Here is a 17547-nt window from a genome sequence, read left to right on the forward strand (position 1 = left end):
TTTAACAATGGTAGGTATTCAAGTAAATATAATTCAGACAAAGAAGTTTCAAAAACTGGGGCACTTAGAAACTACATCAAAAGAACTCAAAATAAAATTATTAAGAATTTGGCAGACTATTTACATGTCGAATAACATTCCCACAGTATATAACACTGGAAATAAAATAGGAAGACATGGCGAAAAATAAAAAAACCTGCACAAAAAACAAGAACAATCTCCGCAAGTTTGATTTACAGCATTACTCACCTGCCCTGCAATGGGCCGGGGATATCTTTTCTGGCATATCTCTTCTTCTCTCTTTCTTCTTCCGCTTCCCTGAGTTGATTAATAAAATTGAAGACATCACTAATCTGAGACACGCACTGCGAGAAACAGCAATGCCTCCACTGATCACGCAGAGACAAAATGTTATTTGAATAAGGAAACATTTAAGTAACTAATTTTGTTGAGAACAGTTTTAAAAGATACCACTAACTAAATAGTTTCAATTACAATCAACTGATGTAACCTGCATTAGGTTTTAGCCCTGTTAATGGAGTCATAACCATTGTAAAACAATTCCCAAATGCTTTAAAATTAAAACATTAAACTAGTTCCATAATGGTCAAAGTAAAGATAATTCGACGCATTTTTTTTCCATACCTGATCAGCTCACAACTACAGCACACAATATATTTAAATTAACAAAAGGATAAAATACACAATGAAGAATAAATATACTGTAACAACTTCAACAAGGTCCATGAGTCGATCCTGCTGGAATATCAGCTCCCTAATATCAGCCTGTTAAGGCTGCCCAATCAGGGAGCTCTACAGAGACACATAGGCCAGAATTTTAACGGCATGGCCACCCCGTAGGCTCACAGAACAGAATTCTCCATCGGCCTTGGGCGGGGTTTTACAAGCCTCACCCGAGCAAGGTCGTAAAATACCAGCTATAATGTGGAGTGTCCAAGTCACCGGCACTCGGAGTGAATACCCTGTACTAGAAAAGTTTAAAGGTTACAAGTTTATTTATTAGTGTCACAAGTAGGCTTACATTAACACTGCAATGAAGTTACTGTGAAAATCCCCAAGTCGCCACACTCTGGCGCCTATTCGAGAACATTAAAGGGAGAATTTTAGCATGACCAATGTACCTAACCAGCACATCTTTCGGACAGTGGGAGGAAACGGGAGCACCCGGAGGAAATCCGCACAGATACGAGGAAAACGTGCAGACTCTGCACAGACAGTGACCCAAGTCAGGAATCAAACCTGGGTCCCTGATGCTGAGGCAGCAATGCTAACCACTGTGCTGCAGAGAAGTCAGTAAGAGTTTTAACAACACCAGGTTAAAGTCCAACAGGTTTATTTGGTAGCAAATACCATAAGCTTTCGGAGCGCTGCTCCTTTGTCAGATGGAGTGGAAATGTGCTCTTGAAAGCTCCGAAAGCTTATGGTATTTGCTACCAAATAAACCTGTTGGACTTTAACCTGTTGTTAAAACTCTTACTGTGTTCACCCCAGTCCAACGCCAGCATCTCCACTGCAGAGAAGTACCAGCCTGAGTATCGCAAACCATTGTAAATAAATACATTTTGGTGAAGGGAAACAGGCCTCTCAGAAGTTATTTCATATACTATATCCAAGTAACTGATAGAAGAAATTCCAGGAGTTCTGATGTTATTGAGATGATTGGTCAGAACTGAAGAATGGGACACATGGATGATCGAAGTGTTGATAATGATAAGAAACAACCAAATTTATCACGAGGGAAGACATTTACAAAAATGTGTTAACTCTGTAGTTGTGCAGCTTTAAGTTATCGAATGAATATGTTCCCAAATCACTGACAGATCATTTCAATGTTATTTTTTTCTCTTCCTTTCGTGAATGCAAGAAAATTCATCCTTTCTTTTTATGCCACTTGAAGAAACCTGCTCAGTTTTGATGAAGTGATTAATTTGGTAGCAATTCCGGACTCACCTTTGAGAATCTTCCAACATCTTCATAGCCTCATTGAGGTTCTTCCCCATCTCAGCTAGAGTGGGGTCAACCATCTATCAAAAAAATGTACAAGAATGTTTAAAAGTAAAGAAAGACTTGCATTTATTTAGCATCTTTTACACCTTCAGAGCATCCCAAAGCACTCCACAGCCAATGAAGTACTTTTGAATTGTAGTTACATTTGGTAAAGAATCATAGCAGTTAACTTGTACAATCAACAATGTGATAACGACCAGATCATCATCTAGTTTTGTGATGTTGAGGGATAACAATTGACCAGGACCCTGGAAATAACTCCTGTTCTTATTATCCTTTACGTCCACCTCCATCTCAGGGGGCCTTGGTTTAATGTCACACACGAAGGATAGTGCAGAACCTTCTTATTACTGTATCGGAGTGCCAGCCCAGATTGTGTGAGACTAAAACGCACAACCTTTTGTCTCAGAGGCAGGAATGTTACCACCTGAGCCACTGCTGGCACTCAGACAAATTAACTGAAATATACTAGCCCTAGGATCTATTCAGCAACATAGAAATAGGAGCAGGAATAGACCATATGGTCCCTCGAGTCTGAACAACCATTCAAAACTATCAATATCTGCTTCAATATTATTTTCCCGCCACTCTCCATATTCCTTCATGCCAAGGCATCAAAAATCTATCTCAGCCCTAAATATATTTACTGATGGGGCATCCGGAACACTAGAGAGAAATTCAAAGATTCCCAATCCTTGGAGTGAATAAATTTCTCCTCCCCTCCATTCCAACTGATTGGTTCCTTGCCCTGAGCCCATTTTAGATTCCCTTGGCAAGGGGAAATAAAACTATCAATACCCACACTACTTATCCTCTTCATTCGCTTCAAACACTTGGGTGTGATCAACTCTCATTCTTCCAAACTCCACAGAGAGCACGAGCTCAATTTACTCCATCTATTGTCCAAAAAACCAATCTCATGAACCTCCGCTGTACCATCTCCAAGACGAGTATATCCTTCCTCAGATATGGAGATCAATACTGTGCACAGTACAAGGTGCGGTCCGACCAAAGGTTTATGCAATTGTTGCAAAATATCCTTATTCTTGTATTCCACTCCCTTTGCAATGAAGGCCAACATGTCATTTGTCTTAATTAAAAACAAAAGGTGCTGGAAAAATTCATTTCTGGAGGCACGTGTGGAGAGAGAATTAGAGTTAACGTTGAATCCAATATGACTCTTCTTTAGAACTGAAGTTCAGTTCCGAAAAGAGTCAGACTGAACTTGGAACATTAACACACACTCTCTCTCTCCACAGGTGCTGCTAGACATGCTGGCGTTTTCCAGAAGTTTCTGTTTCTATTTTAGATTTCCAGCATCCGCTGCATTTTACTTTTCAGTGCAATTTGCCTAATTGCTTGCTGCACCTTTGTGTTCCTTGTACAAGTCTCCCAGACACACTCTGAACATCACGATTCCAGTCTAATGCATTTTAAAAGTATTCTGCTCTTCTACTGTTGCTACCCAAGTGAATAACCCCATGCTTCCACGCATTATACTCTATCCACCCGCCACCTTGTTTCTCACTCATGTAACCTACCTATACCTCTTTGCAGACTCTGTGTCCTCCTCACATCTTGCATTCTCACCCCTCAGCAAACTTAGGGTACATTACTCTTAGTTTCTTTGTCTAGGCTGTTAGTATAGATTGTAAATAGCGGAAGCCCGGATCTTTGCGGCACTCCACTAGTTACAGTGTCAACTTGAAAATGCCCAGTTCATTCTTACTCTTAATTTCCTGTCTGTTAACCAATCCTCCATCTATTTGAATATATCATCCCCAACTCTATGGGCCCTTATCCTGCATCTCAACCTTTTTGCATGGCAGCTTTTCGAATGCCCTTTGGAATACAACATCTATTGGCTCTTCTCTGTCTACTGGACTAGATTACATCTTCAAAAAGCATTGATAAATTGAATTTCCCTTTTGCAAAACATGGTGACTTTGTCTGATCGCACTATGTATAGTAACTCATCTTAAAATCTCAATACTGAAATGGACTTAAACTTGAGATTAGAGGCAGGGGAACAATTAAAATAAACCTGCACCACCATTTCACCCCAATTAAATCATTTCAATTCAAAACATTTCCTAAATGACAGCTTGACTATTATCATTTTTGAGTGTGCAGTGCCAGCAGTACTCTATTACGAATACTATAAAATGCTACTATGACTCAATAATACGCACAAAGCTTAAAGAAATGTTCAATCATGGCACCTAGTACCTGGCACCATAGTGAGAAGTTTTGACAAAACCATGGCAGTAAAATGGGAGCACTGAGAATTAAACCATTAATTTCACCTTTCGAAATGTTACACTATAATGCTGCTTACATGGTGAGTTCTGAATTCAGCTCAAAATCCGTTACAAATCACTGTACATCATAAAATTAATAAAAAGCATCCTGCAATTAATATTTTGTGGTGGCAGCCTTCCATCCTTTAAGACAGTGACTTGTGTTGTAGTGGTCTAGGATTGCATGGTGTGACTCAGGAGGCCCCACTCTGACAGTTTCTGCCTCATTTTCTGAGAAAGTGCAAGATTTGCTGCCCTATTTTCTCTGGACCCTCTTCTTGGCCAGCTGAGCTTTTCACTTCTGCTCACATTTTCCAGTACCCTTCCAAACACTCAGCCTCCAGAGGTCACAGTCATCAATGACTGTTTCTTAACTGTCACCGTCAGCATCCACCATCTTCACAACTCCAGCATTTTCTGTTTTTATTTTTGAAAATATTACAATGAACAGGCAGATGGTTTATGGAATTGCTGCTACAACATCCTGCAATGTTGCAATCTTTAATTGGAACTCAATATAACTCCACCTCATTCCACAAGTGCTTGTGGCATGGGACACCCAGGAGCTCATGATCCAATGGCTAGGTCACTGGACAGAATGTCTTTGGGAGGACATCCGATGACTGGGGCCAATCCAGAGTTGAATCAGAAAAGCGTTTTCTCACAAAGCTTGCACACCATGACCTCCCAGTGGGTGACCCTGTCTAGCCAAGAGATGCTGAGGATACATCTGAGACAGCAAAGGTGGAAACTGTTCAGCCTTTTCTCCTGCCAAGCACAAACTGTTCAGGTCTCACCGCTGTACAGGAATACACTGAGGACACAGGCTTCAGAGTTTGGTGTTCCTAGTTAGGCTGTTTTTTTTTTAACATATAGAATCCCTATAGTGCAGAAGGAGGCCATTTGGCCCATCGAGTCTGCACCAACTCTCTGACAGAACATCTTACCCAGGCCTGCCCTGTCTACCCTATTCCAGTAACCCCACATATTTACCCCATTAAACCCCCTAACATACACATCTTGAACACGAAGGGTCAATTTAGCATGGCCAATCCTCCTAACTTACAAATCTTTGGGCTGTGGGAGGAAACCGGGAGCACCCAGAGGAAACCCATGCAGAGAGGGGCAGAACGTGCAAACCCCACACAGACGATCACTCGAGGCTGGAATTGAACCCGGGTCCCTGGCGCTGTGAGGCAACATTACTAACCACTGTGCCACCGTGCACTGCTGTTCAACATTCTCTTATTCCGCTTGGACAGAGTAGCTGCAACTTTTATGATGTGTGTGCTGATTTCAGCATCAAGTGAGATTGCTGTTGATTGTGGAGCCAAGGTATATGAAGCTATCAACAATCTCCAGAGTCATGTTGTCAATGCTGATAGTTGGCGGTATGACAACATCCCAGACCATGACGTTTCTCTTTCTGGTGCTGATGGTTAAACCAATTTTGTTACACAAGTGAGAGAGTCTGACCATTTGCCAAAGGTGATCCTCTGTATGGAACGTTAGTGTGGCATCATCAGCTTGAAGCAACTCTGATGAGGACTTCACACACCTTTGCCTTGAGTCTCAAGAGAGCAAGGCTGAACAGCTTGGATATGCAATTGTCATTGAACATTTTGTACTATGAAACAAGCAGTATGCAAAAGTAATATGCTACAGTAGTTTCAGTGTGATATTTACATTGTTCACATATGGAATGAGGTGGAGTTATATTGAGTTCCAATTAAAGATTGCAACATTGCAGGATGTTGTAGCAGCAATTCCATAAACCATCTGCCTGTTCATTGTAATATTTTCAAAAGTAAAAACAGAAAATGTTGGATAAACTCAGCGGGTCCGATAGCATCTGGAGAGAGAAAACAGACTTAACGTTTTGAGTCTGAATGGCTCGTCCTCAGATCTGAAGAGGGGTAGAAATGTGATGAATTATAAAGTTGGAGAAGGTGGGACAGAATAGAAGGTAAAGGATAGGTATTAGCTAAGGAGAGATTAATAACAAAGATGTCATGGACACAAGGCAAGAGTGTTAATGATAGCACTAAAGGCTCAAGAAGGTGCTGATAGTGGCATAAGGGTAAGAATGCGCTAATAGAATAAAGGTCAGTACTCAGTGAAAGCAAAAGAACAAGTGACAGATGGCCCTGTGGGGGTGGCAGGGGAGGGGCTTTTGTTGGGTCAAACAAGAAAAGGGTGGGGGGGGGGGGAGGTGGGAGTGGGAGAGGGGGGAGTCAAACTGGAGGTGACAGTTCAAAGTCTGAAGTTGTTGAACTCAGCGTTGAGTCCAGAAGACTGGGCTTACAAAGTGAGAAACGTACATGTAACTTACAGCGTTTAAGTGAAGGTAAACACCATTCAAGATCTGCTTTCTGTTCAAACATTTACTTATTTGATCAACATATTCATGTATGGAACCATTCTCTGACTTATTGTCCCAACATATTAAATGTTTTAAATGCTGTTACATTGAAACTGCCCATCTCAGATGGGTGCAATATTAATTTGCAGCCACCAGTGTTTCATTTATACTGCTTTTCTGAAATTTAAACACAAGATCCAGCAGGGAGCACAGTGCATAGACCCTCATGAATATACTCTGAACTCTGCAATTGGGTGGCAGTGGCATAGTGGTTAGCACTGCTGCATCACAGCGTCAAGGACCCGGGTTCAATTCCTGGCTTGGGTCACTGTCTGTGTGGAGTTTGCACATTCTCCCCTGTCTGTGTGGGCTTCCTCTGGGTGCTCCGGTTTCCTCCCACAGTCCAAAGATGTGCAGGTTGGGTGCATTGGCCATGCTAAATTCTCCCTGTGTATCCGAACAGGCCCCAGAGTGTGGTGACTAGAGGGTTTTCACAGTGGCTTCTTTGCAATGTGACTAATAAATAAACTATAAAGAGACAATTTCCTCTTTGGAGCCACACTGTTCTAATGTGGAATCAAGCTCCAGTGCACTCCTGAGCTCTAACATCGCATTTGCATTTATGAAACTACATTAGAATAAGTGAGGCACAACCGGCAGTATAACAGTTTATTGTCAATACTACCCCAGTGTTATAACCAAAGCTTTATCAACTTTGTCATAGATAGTCCAAGTTTTTATAACTGTAGTTCCATAGAATATATTTACTTTTACAATACCAAATTAGCATAGAATAGTTTGGGTCAGGGAGAGTAGAATAAAAATGACAGCTGGTACAAAATAATTTTGTTTAATGCATTTGGTTGTTGGAGTAAAAGGAAAGAACATAAAAGTTTATTAGTCACAAGTTGGCTTACATTAACGCTGCAATGCAGTTACTGTGAAAATCCCCCAGTTGCCACACTCTGGCACCTGTTCAGGTACACTGAGGGAGAATTTAGCATGGCCAACGCACCTAACCAGCACATCTTTCAGACTGTGGGGGGAAACCGGAGGAAACCCACGCAGATACGGGGAGAACGTGTAGACTCCACATAGTCGGTGACCCAAGCTGGGAACCGAAGCCGGGTCCCTGGCGCTGAGGCAGCAGTGTTAACCACTGTGCCACCATGCCGCCCGGGTCCCTGGCACTGAGGCAGCAGTGTTAACCACTGTGCCACCATGCCGCCCGGGTCCCTGGCACTGAGACAGCAGTGCTAACCACTGTGCCACCATGCCGCCCGGGTCCCTGGCACTGAGACAGCAGTGCTAACCACTGTGCCACCATGCCACTTGGGTCCCTGGTGCTGATGCAGCAGTGCTAACCACTGTGCCACCATGCCGCCCGGGTCCCTAGCACTGAGACAGCAGTGCTAACCACTGTGCCACCATGCCGCCCGGGTCCCTGGCACTGAGGCAGCAGTGCTAACCACTGTGCCACCCTACATTTAATTCATACTCTTAGGGTATTCCAAAGCTCTTTATTCTCTTTTTTTTAAAAAAGTGCAGTCCCTCCTGTACATTATGTAAAATATATGTTTGGGCTACAGCAATCCACAATTTCTCATTTTAATACCTAATGACATTTTAAGCTGGTGAACAGTAATCTAGTGGACAGGAATCTGCAAGTTATTACACTTACAGATACAGGACATTGTAATGCACTTTCCTATTTACATCAGTCAAAACAAAGATCTTCCAAATTATAGCGCGCATTCTTCCTCTGGCAGTGTGAAAAAGAACGCCCAACTATAAACTATTGCGTATCTGCCATGTAACAATGTCTGGAATTAATCTGAATGATGGTTGCTGCTGTTAATACTACTTCATAGAATTAAGGATTGTAAGCAGCTTGAAAAAATAGACTTCCATTTATACAATGCCTTTCATGACCTTAGGACTTCCCAAAGTGATCTACAATCAATGAAGTATGTTTGTAGTGTAATGTAGAGCTATGGCAGCCAATTAGTGCATAGCAAGCTCTTACAAACAACAATTTGATGATAACCAGGTAATGTTTTGATTTTTTTTAAAACTGATGTTGATTGTGGGATAAACACTGACCAGGGCATCAGAGATAACTCCCCTCCTCTCTTTCAAAATAATAAAACTCCTCCACAATCAGTCTCAACACCGGTGCCCCACAAGGCTGTGTTCTCAGCCCCCTACTATACTCCTTATACACCTATGACTGTGCGGCCAAATTCCCCTCCAACTCGATTTTCAAGTTAGCTGATGACACCACCGTAGTGGGTTGGATCTCAAACAATGACGAGACAGAGAACAGGAATGAGATAGAGAATCTGGTGAACTGGTGCGGCAACAATAATCTCTCCCTCAATGTCAACAAAATGAAGGAGATTGTCACCGACTTCAGGAAGCGTAAAGGAGAACAAGCCCCTGTCTACATCAATGGGGACGAAGTTGAAATGGTCGAAAGCTTCAGGTTCTTAGAACCTGTCCTGGTCCCACCCATGCCGACACTATAGTTAAGAAAGCCCACCAATGCTTCTTTTTTCTCAGAAGACTAAGGAAATTTGGCATTTCAGCTACGACGCTCACCAACTTTTACAGATGTACCATAGAAAGCATTCTTTCTGGTTGTATCACAGCTTGGTATGGCTCCTGCTCGGCCCAAGACCGCAAGAAACTACAAAAGGTTGTGAAAGTAGCCCAATCCATCACGCAAACCAGCAGCCTATCCAATGACTCTGTCTACACTTCCCACTGCCTTGGCAAAGCAGCCAGCATAATTAAGGATCCTATGCACCCGAACATTCTCTCTTCCACCTTCTTCCATCAGGAAAAAGATACAAAAGTCTGAAGTCACGTACCAACCGCCTCAAGAACAGCTTCTTCTCTGCTGCCATCAGACATTTCAATGGACCTACTTTGCATGAATTGATCTATCTCTATGATTGTAACACTACATTCTGTACTCTGTCTCCTTCTCTATGAACAGTATGCTTTGTCTGTATAGCGCACAAGAAACAATACTTTTCACTGTATACTGATACATGTGACAATAAAAAATCAAATCAAAATTCCACATTCAAAAGTAGGTGAAGCCAAAGTTTAATGCATCATCTGAGGACTTCGACAAGGTACCGCATGGTAGATTGTTGCACAAGATTAAATCTCACAGCATTCAAGGTGAGGCAGCTATATGGATACAAAATTGGCTTCTGTTGTAGAGGGTTGTTTTTCAAACTGGAGGCCTGCGGCAAGCGGTGTGCCTCAGGGATCAGTGCTGGGTCCACTGTTATTTGTCATTTATATTAATGATTTGGATGAGAATGTAGGAGGCATGGTTAGTAAGTTTGCAGATAACACTAAGATTGGTGGCATAGTGGACAGTGAAGAAAGTTATCTCCAATTGCAACGGGATCTTGATCAATTGGGCCAGTGGGCTGACGAATGGCAGATGGAGTTTAATTTAGACAAATGCGAGGTGATGCATTTTGGTAGATTGAACCAGGGCAGGACTTACTCAGTTAATGGTAGGGCATTGGGGAGAGTTACAGAACAAAGAGATCTAGGGGTACATGTTCATAGCTCCTTGAAAGTGGAGTCACAGGTGGACAGAGTGGTGAAGAAGGCATTTGGCATGCTTGGTTTCATCGGTCAGAACATTGAATACAGGAGTTGGGGCGCCTTGTTGAAGTTGTACAAGACATTGGTAAGGCCACACTTGGAATACTGTGTACAGTTCTGGTCACCCTATTATAGAAAGGATATTAAACTAGAAAGAGTGAAGAAAAGATTTACTAGGATGCTACCGGGACTTGATGGTTTAAGTTTTAAGGAGAGGCTGGATAGACTGGGACTTTTTTCTCTGGAGCGTAGAAGGCTGAGGGGTGATCCTATAGAGGTCTATAAAATAATGAGGGGCACAGATCAGCTAGATAGTCAATATTTTTTCCCAAAGATAGGGGAGTCTAAAACTAGAGGGCATAGGTTTAAGGTGAGAGGGGAGAGATACAAAAGTGTCCAGAGGGGCAATTTTTTCACACAGAGGGTGGTGAGTGTCTGGAACAAGCTACTAGAGGTAGTAGTAGAGGCAGGTACAATTTTGCCTTTTAAAAAGCATTTAGACAGTTACATGGGTAAAATGGGTATAGAGGGATATGGGCCAAATGTGGGATTAATTTAGGGGTTAAAAACAAAAAAGGCGGCATGGACAAGTTGGGCGGAAGGGCCTGTTTCCATACTGTAAACCTCTATGACTTCTTCAGTGCTGCATTGGAATATCGACCTAGATTTGTGTGCCCAAGTGTTCAAGTGGGACTTGAACCAACAATTTTGCGAGTCAGAGGCCGGAATGCTACAACTGCGCCATGGCTGGCGCCTCAAATGAAGAAATGTATATTCCGTAAACTGAATGTAGTTCGGACAGCTATCCATTATTAAATAAATATGGGATAGAAATTTCTGTGTCGATATCAGAACTGCAAGTTAGCTATTAGGTGTCAAATTTAAGCATTCATCATTGATGTGGATAGATAAAAGTCAAAAAGAGTGACAGAAGGATTCAAGACAACTATCCTTAATAACCGTCACTGGTGAGTGAAATGTTGCCGTTAAAATACAAGCCAGCCATTCTCCAAGTCTCAATAATTCTTCAACAAACTGCTGTTCTTGATTAATATTAAAGACCCAGATGTGGGTGCACTAGGCACAATTTTAAAAATTGAATATGCCAAAAAACATGAAATATTGAGAGCTCTGAGGAGGATAGCGATAGACATGGATGGGCCGGTGGAATGGGCAGCCACGTGACAGATTAAATTTAATGCAGAGATGTGTGAACTGATACATTTTGGTGGGATAAATCAGGCGAAACAGCATAAACTAAAGGGGTTGCAGGTGCAATGAAACTCAGGGGTATATGTGCACAAATGGTTTGAGAGGTGCTTGATAGGTGTTCAAAAGGTGTGCTGGATAGAGTAGATGGAGAGAAGCTGTTGCCATTGGCTCAAGAATCGAGAACCAGAGGACACCAATTTAAAGTGAGGGGCAAATAGAAGCAGAGGCAATATGAGGAGATACTTTCTTACGCAGCATTTAGTTAGGATCTGGAACGTACTGCCCGAGAATGTGGGAAGACGCATTATGACATTAAAGAAACAAGGGATGTGTAAATAGCTAATCATTCTGTACATTAATTAAGATGTGCTGCAGAAGCATTACAGCAATTTCTTTAACTGGTGCATTGCTCAAGATGAATTATATCACTTACGTAGCCCCAGAATTGTCTACATCATTGAAGATCGCATTTCCAAAGTGCCGATCATAATCACCATCTACTGGGAATCACACTTCTTTACCAGCCCCACGCCAAGACAAATGCCAGAAACTGAACAGTAGGTCTTTCAGCTAAAAATACAACCTGTTCCAATGACAGAGCTCACTTAACTGTTATGAAGTTGGTGAAAACATGTCTTCAAATTCAGTGGCTGCCATGAAAAATATAACTTGCACTTGGAGGGATTTTTTAAAAGTTTTTTTTTCCTTGGGATGTGGTTGCTAATGTCTGGTGGCCCTGTGAACATTAAGAGTTAGCTACTTAGTGTGAAACTGGAGTTGTATGCAAAGCAGACAGAGTAGGGTGGGCAGGTTCCTTCTCCTGAAGAGCATCAGGGAATCAGCTGGGTTCTTTTGACAAATTAAAAACTGATAGCATTTTTGGTTATGCTGAAGTTATCAGACATAGTGAATGCAGATTGACAACTTGCCACAGACGGGGTTGAATGAGTTTCATAACATAAATACCAGGCTACTATACCATAAGACGCAGGAGTAGAAGTAGGCCATTTGGCCCATCGAGTCTGCTCTGCCATTCAATGAGATCATGACTGATTTGATGTGATAATCCTCACATCCACTTTCCTGTCTTATCCCCATAATCCTTGATTCCCTGACTGATTAAAAATCTGTCTATCTCAGCTTTGAACATATTTGACCCAGCCTCTCCAACCCTCTGCAGTAAAGATTTCCACAGATTCACTACCCTCTGAGAAGGAGTTCCTCTTCATCTCTGGCTTAAATGGGCGAGCCCTTACTCTGAGATTTTGCCCTCTGGCACCGGACTCTCCAACAAGGGAAAACAACTTCTCAGCATCCAGTCTGTCAAACACCCTGAGAATCCTATCTGTCTCAATAAAGTTGCATCTCATTCTTCTAAACTTTGAGCATAGGCCCAATCTGTTCAACTTCTCCTCATAAGAAAATCCCTCCGTGCCCAGGATCAACCTATTGAGTCCTCTCTGACTGCCTCCAATGCCAATAAGCGATGGTCTTACTGCTTTACAGAAGCAATGTTTAGAGCAACAAATTTCATGTTTTAGTACTTACTAAAGTACTATGAAAATTCAAAATTCATCCTTGTTTTGTTAATACTTACTTAAATGTAGTTGTAGTTAATGCTGAAGCACTGTCAATACACTACATTATAGAATCATAGAAACACTACAGTGCAGGAGGCGGCCATTTGGTCCATCGAGTCTGCACTGACCACAATCCCACCCAGGCCCTATCCCCATAACTCCACTTATTTACTCTGCTAACCCCCGACACAAAGAGGCAATTTAGCATGGCCAACACATGGGCTAATCAGCACATCTTACAGGCTGTGGGAGGAAACTGGAGCACCCAGAGGAAACCCATGCCGGCACGGGGAGAATGTGCAAACTCCACACAGACAGTAGCCCGAGGCAGGAGTTGAACCTGGGTCCCTGGCGCTGTGAGACAGCAGTGCTAACCACTGCGCCACCCCAATCCATTAAAGCACTTTTAAGATGATAGTTGGTAATGTCTAAAAGAAGTCTAGAGTTCCTAATTGAAATAATTTTGCATTTTGAAGAGCCCACCACATTAATAGTCTGTATTAAAACTTATAAATCAAGTGGCATCACGAGTTTCAAAAATTTTGTACAAAATATCCAATGTACATGTTTTATTAAAGAAGCACAACTGAATCAACTCACTTGTGGACTTTTGTTAGGAAGATAATATAATGACTTATTACAGAAATGTTGAAACAAAACTCAACTTTTCACATGCCTCAGTCTGTATTTTCCAGCCTAAACTAAAGGCTCAAGGCTTTTACTTCAATTAAAATGAAACATTACAAACTAAATACTAATTTGGCAGCATAATTATTGATCTGTTTTCAAAACAGTGCAGTACAGGATCCTCTCATGGAGAACATCTCACATCTCTTGGATTTGACATGACAGAGGGGGCAACCTTTAACCCACTGCATGAAAGTTCTCCTGCATTCCTAGCACCACCATTCCATGAACAGTTAAATGAATTTGCACAAAAATTGTTGAAAATGTGTGTGTGGGAATTCCATTCCCACCTAGAGTTCCAAAGATTCAAAAAAAAAAGAAACTTAAAATGAATTAAGAATTTGTATACAAGCTCCATCCTATTCCAAAGAGTTGATTTCAAATCAGACAGTGTAAAGAAAGTCAGATTAAAATTGATTCCTCTCAGACTAATCGGCACAATACAAACAAGGGACTTCAATAATACACATTTAAGCATTTTTCATTAGGTTAATCCAGAAAGAGGTTTTATTGCTTTTTTGAAACCTCAGTAATCTATTGTTCACACACACTTTGGGAAGATAGTGGCATAGTGATAACATCACTGGACCAGTAATCCAGTGCCCACGCTAACGCTCTGGGGACCTGGATTCAAATCCCACCATGGCAATTGGTGGAATTTAAATTCATTGAATAAATCTGGAATATAAAGCCAGTGTCAGTAGAAGTAATCATGACAGTGATCAAAAATTGTAAAAACCTATCTAATTCCTAATGTCCTTTTAAGAAATCTGCCATCTTTACCTGGTCCAGTCTACATGCGAGTCCAGAACCACAGCAATCATAGAAATCATAGAAAACCCTACAGTACAGAAAGAGGCCATTCGGCCCATCGAGTCTGCACCGACCACAATCCCACCCAGGCCCTATCCCCATATCCCTACATATTTACCCACTAATCCCTCTAATTTACGCATCCCAGGACACTAAGGGCAATTTTTTTGGCATGGCCAATCAACCTAACCCGCACATCTTTGGACTGTGGGAGGAAACCGGAGCACCCGGAGGAAACCCACGCAGACACGAGGAGAATGTGCAAACTCCACACAGACAGTGACCCAAGCCGGGAATCGAACCCAGGTCCCTGGAGCTGTGAAGCAGCAGTGCTAACCACTGTGCTACCGTGCCGCCCTAACCACTGTGCTACCGTGCCGCCCTGGGAATGTGGTTGACTCTTAGAAATCATAGAAACCCTACAGTGCAGAAGGAGGCCATTCGGCCCATCGAGTCTGCACCGACCACAATCCTACCCAGGCCCTACCCCCACATATTTTACCCGCTAATCCCTCTAACCTACACATCCCAGGACTCTAAGGGGCAATTTTTTAACCTGGCCAATCAACCTAACCCGCACATCTTTGGACTGTGGGAGGAAACCGGAGCACCCGGAGGAAACCCACGCAGACACGAGGAGAATGTGCAAACTCCACACAGACAGTGACCTGAGCCGGGAATCGAACCCGGGACCCTGGAGCTGTGAAGCAGCAGTGCTAACCACTGTGTTACCGTGCCGCCCAACTAACCGTGACTCTTAACTACCCTCTGAAATGGTCTAATAATCAAATAATCAAGGGCAATTAGGGATGGGCAACAAATGCTGGCCTTGCCAACAATGCCCACAAACCATAAAAAATAATTTATCATACTGCATAATTAACATACTCCTCCTGCCCCTTAGGCCATTGGCCTAAGAGGGCATTGGTGACCATAGACTTCCTGTGGATTGGTTCACAATTATCCTTGGCAAAGGCTGCAGTAGTTTGCTGTTGGGTGCTTAACCAGGAAACTCTCCCACTTTTATCACCTGCCATCTGGTGTATCGCAAGGATCTACAGGCTGCCAATCAACCTGTCTGACCACATTATGAATGCACCTTCCGTGGCCATCAAGTCTTGGGAGTGGGGCTTGAAACCCAGAGCTGCTAACCCAGAGGTAGGGACACTACCCACTGTGCCATAAGACCTCCCTCACCGACATCCTCTTCCCCCCCATTCATTTTGAAAATAAGTGATGTGGAGCAGCGTACCATTTGATGCCAGGATCAGTATCAAACACAGCACTGAAAGACCGTTCTCCTATTTCAAGCATCTTCATGTGTGCCTACACGACATGGACTAGAAGGACAATTAGGGATGGGCAATTCATGAATGAATCATAGTTAAAAGTCAAAGCCACCCACACATTGTGGGTGCTAAATATTTTCAGCTTTGGCCAAGTAAACACCTTTGAGATGATTCTGTCTTTACTCTGTTGATAAACAGGCAGTGTATTTCCAGCAGTTATAATGAAGGGCTCCAGACCTGAAAGAACAACATCTGTTTCTCTCTCGGCAGATGTTGCTGGGCTTTCTAGTTAATCTCCAGCCTTTCCAGTTTTAAGAATGAGGCTGAAGCTTTTAAAAATAAATCCAATCAGGGTTTAGCACAGAGGGAGATAAGTTTTGATTCCAGTCAGTGGGCCCTGGAGTTCCCTCCACCCGGAAATGAGCCGCTGGAAATTAGAGTCTGGCTGCATTAACCGCCCTTTCTGGTGAAGTCAGAGGGTGCCAGGTATTCCTCTCCGGCTGCAGGCACTGACAGTGCCGGCTTTGCTCTGAGCGGCCCGCCCGCGGCCTCCCAAACCCCAGGACAGGGCCTGATCCCCGGACAGGGCCTGATCCCCGGACAGGGCCTGATCCCCGGGCAGGCTCCCTCCCTCCGCCCCCTCACATCAACCCCGAGAATCCCCACCCCCGCCTACCTTCTCCAAGGTGGGGTCCATCTTGTTACTGGTGTTGTTGTTGAGTGTTTGTGAAGGGACGATCCGAGGGCCCGGCTCGCTAACCCCCTCTCACCCCCACAGCCAGCCTCCCGCTTCCGCCATCAGCTCCGTCTCCACGCTGGCAGCTGCGCGCGCAGCCGGCCACCGGCTCCTGTCAATCACTCATAACCACGCCCCCTGCACTGTCACCGCCCAGCCCCGCCCCTCGCGCACTGTCACCGCCCAGCCCCGCCCCTCGGGCACTGTCACCGCCTGGCCCCACCCCCACGCGCAGTCACCGCCCCGCCCCGCCTCGGAACTGTCATCGCCCCGCCCCGTACCCAAAAGCCCAGCCCCCGCAGTCAGCCCCCCCCCCCCCCCCGCCGCCGCCGCCGCCGCCGCCGCCGCCGCCGCCGCCATCTGTCAATCACCGATAACCTTGGCCCCCCGCATTGTCACCGCCAAGCCCCGCAGGGCCCCGCCCCCCCACTGGCCCCTAGCCTCGCCCCAAACCTGCCAATCAAACAGCGACACCGCCCTCAAACCTTTCAATCATCCAGAGCCCCGCCCCAATACCAGTGTCCACCCCGACCCCGCCCCAAAACCGGTCACTACGCCCCCGCACTGTCAATCACCCGAGAGCCCCGTCCCAAACCTGGCAGCCCAGCCCCGCACTGTCACCAACCAGCCCCGCCCCAAACCTGCCAATCACATGTAGCCCCGCCCTGCAATGTCACAGCACGGCCCCGCCCCCTCCCTCTACGACAAAACTAAAATCCTGCGGCTGTTGGAAATCTGAAATAAAAACAAGTTGCTGGAGATGCTCAGCAGGTGTGGAGAAAGAAGCAGTTACCATTTCAGATTGATGATCTTTTATCAGTGTCAGGCCATTCACAGTCTTCAGAAAAAGACCTCCAAAGTTATTCTTGGCCCTAATTATCAGTCACTTATAACGAGTAGAGTTGAC

At 44.0% G+C, this 17547-nt stretch overlaps 1 protein-coding gene across 6 annotated transcripts in view; it reads right to left on the minus strand.

Annotated features, from left to right (window-relative positions):
• The window catches only part of pdxdc1 (pyridoxal-dependent decarboxylase domain containing 1), an 85918-nt gene extending 69133 nt beyond the window's left edge, over window positions 1–16785 (minus strand). For 3 of the 6 annotated variants that reach the window (XM_078240890.1, XM_078240887.1, XM_078240885.1), the window contains exons 1-3: window positions 16581–16731; window positions 1972–2045; window positions 250–318 (exon numbers count right to left, since the gene is read on the minus strand). In XM_078240890.1, the coding sequence (XP_078097016.1) occupies window positions 250–318; window positions 1972–2045; window positions 16581–16601 (164 nt within the window). In that variant the 5' untranslated portion in view covers window positions 16602–16731. Of the gene's footprint in view, window positions 1–249; window positions 319–1971; window positions 2046–16580 lie in introns of all 6 variants that reach the window. The other 3 variants (XM_078240886.1, XM_078240884.1, XM_078240889.1) reach the window with 3 other exon arrangements.
• Between the last annotated feature and the right edge of the window lie 762 nt (window positions 16786–17547).

Source organism: Mustelus asterias, chromosome 23, assembly GCF_964213995.1.
Source record: "Mustelus asterias chromosome 23, sMusAst1.hap1.1, whole genome shotgun sequence".
Classification (NCBI taxonomy): Eukaryota; Metazoa; Chordata; class Chondrichthyes; order Carcharhiniformes; family Triakidae; genus Mustelus; species Mustelus asterias.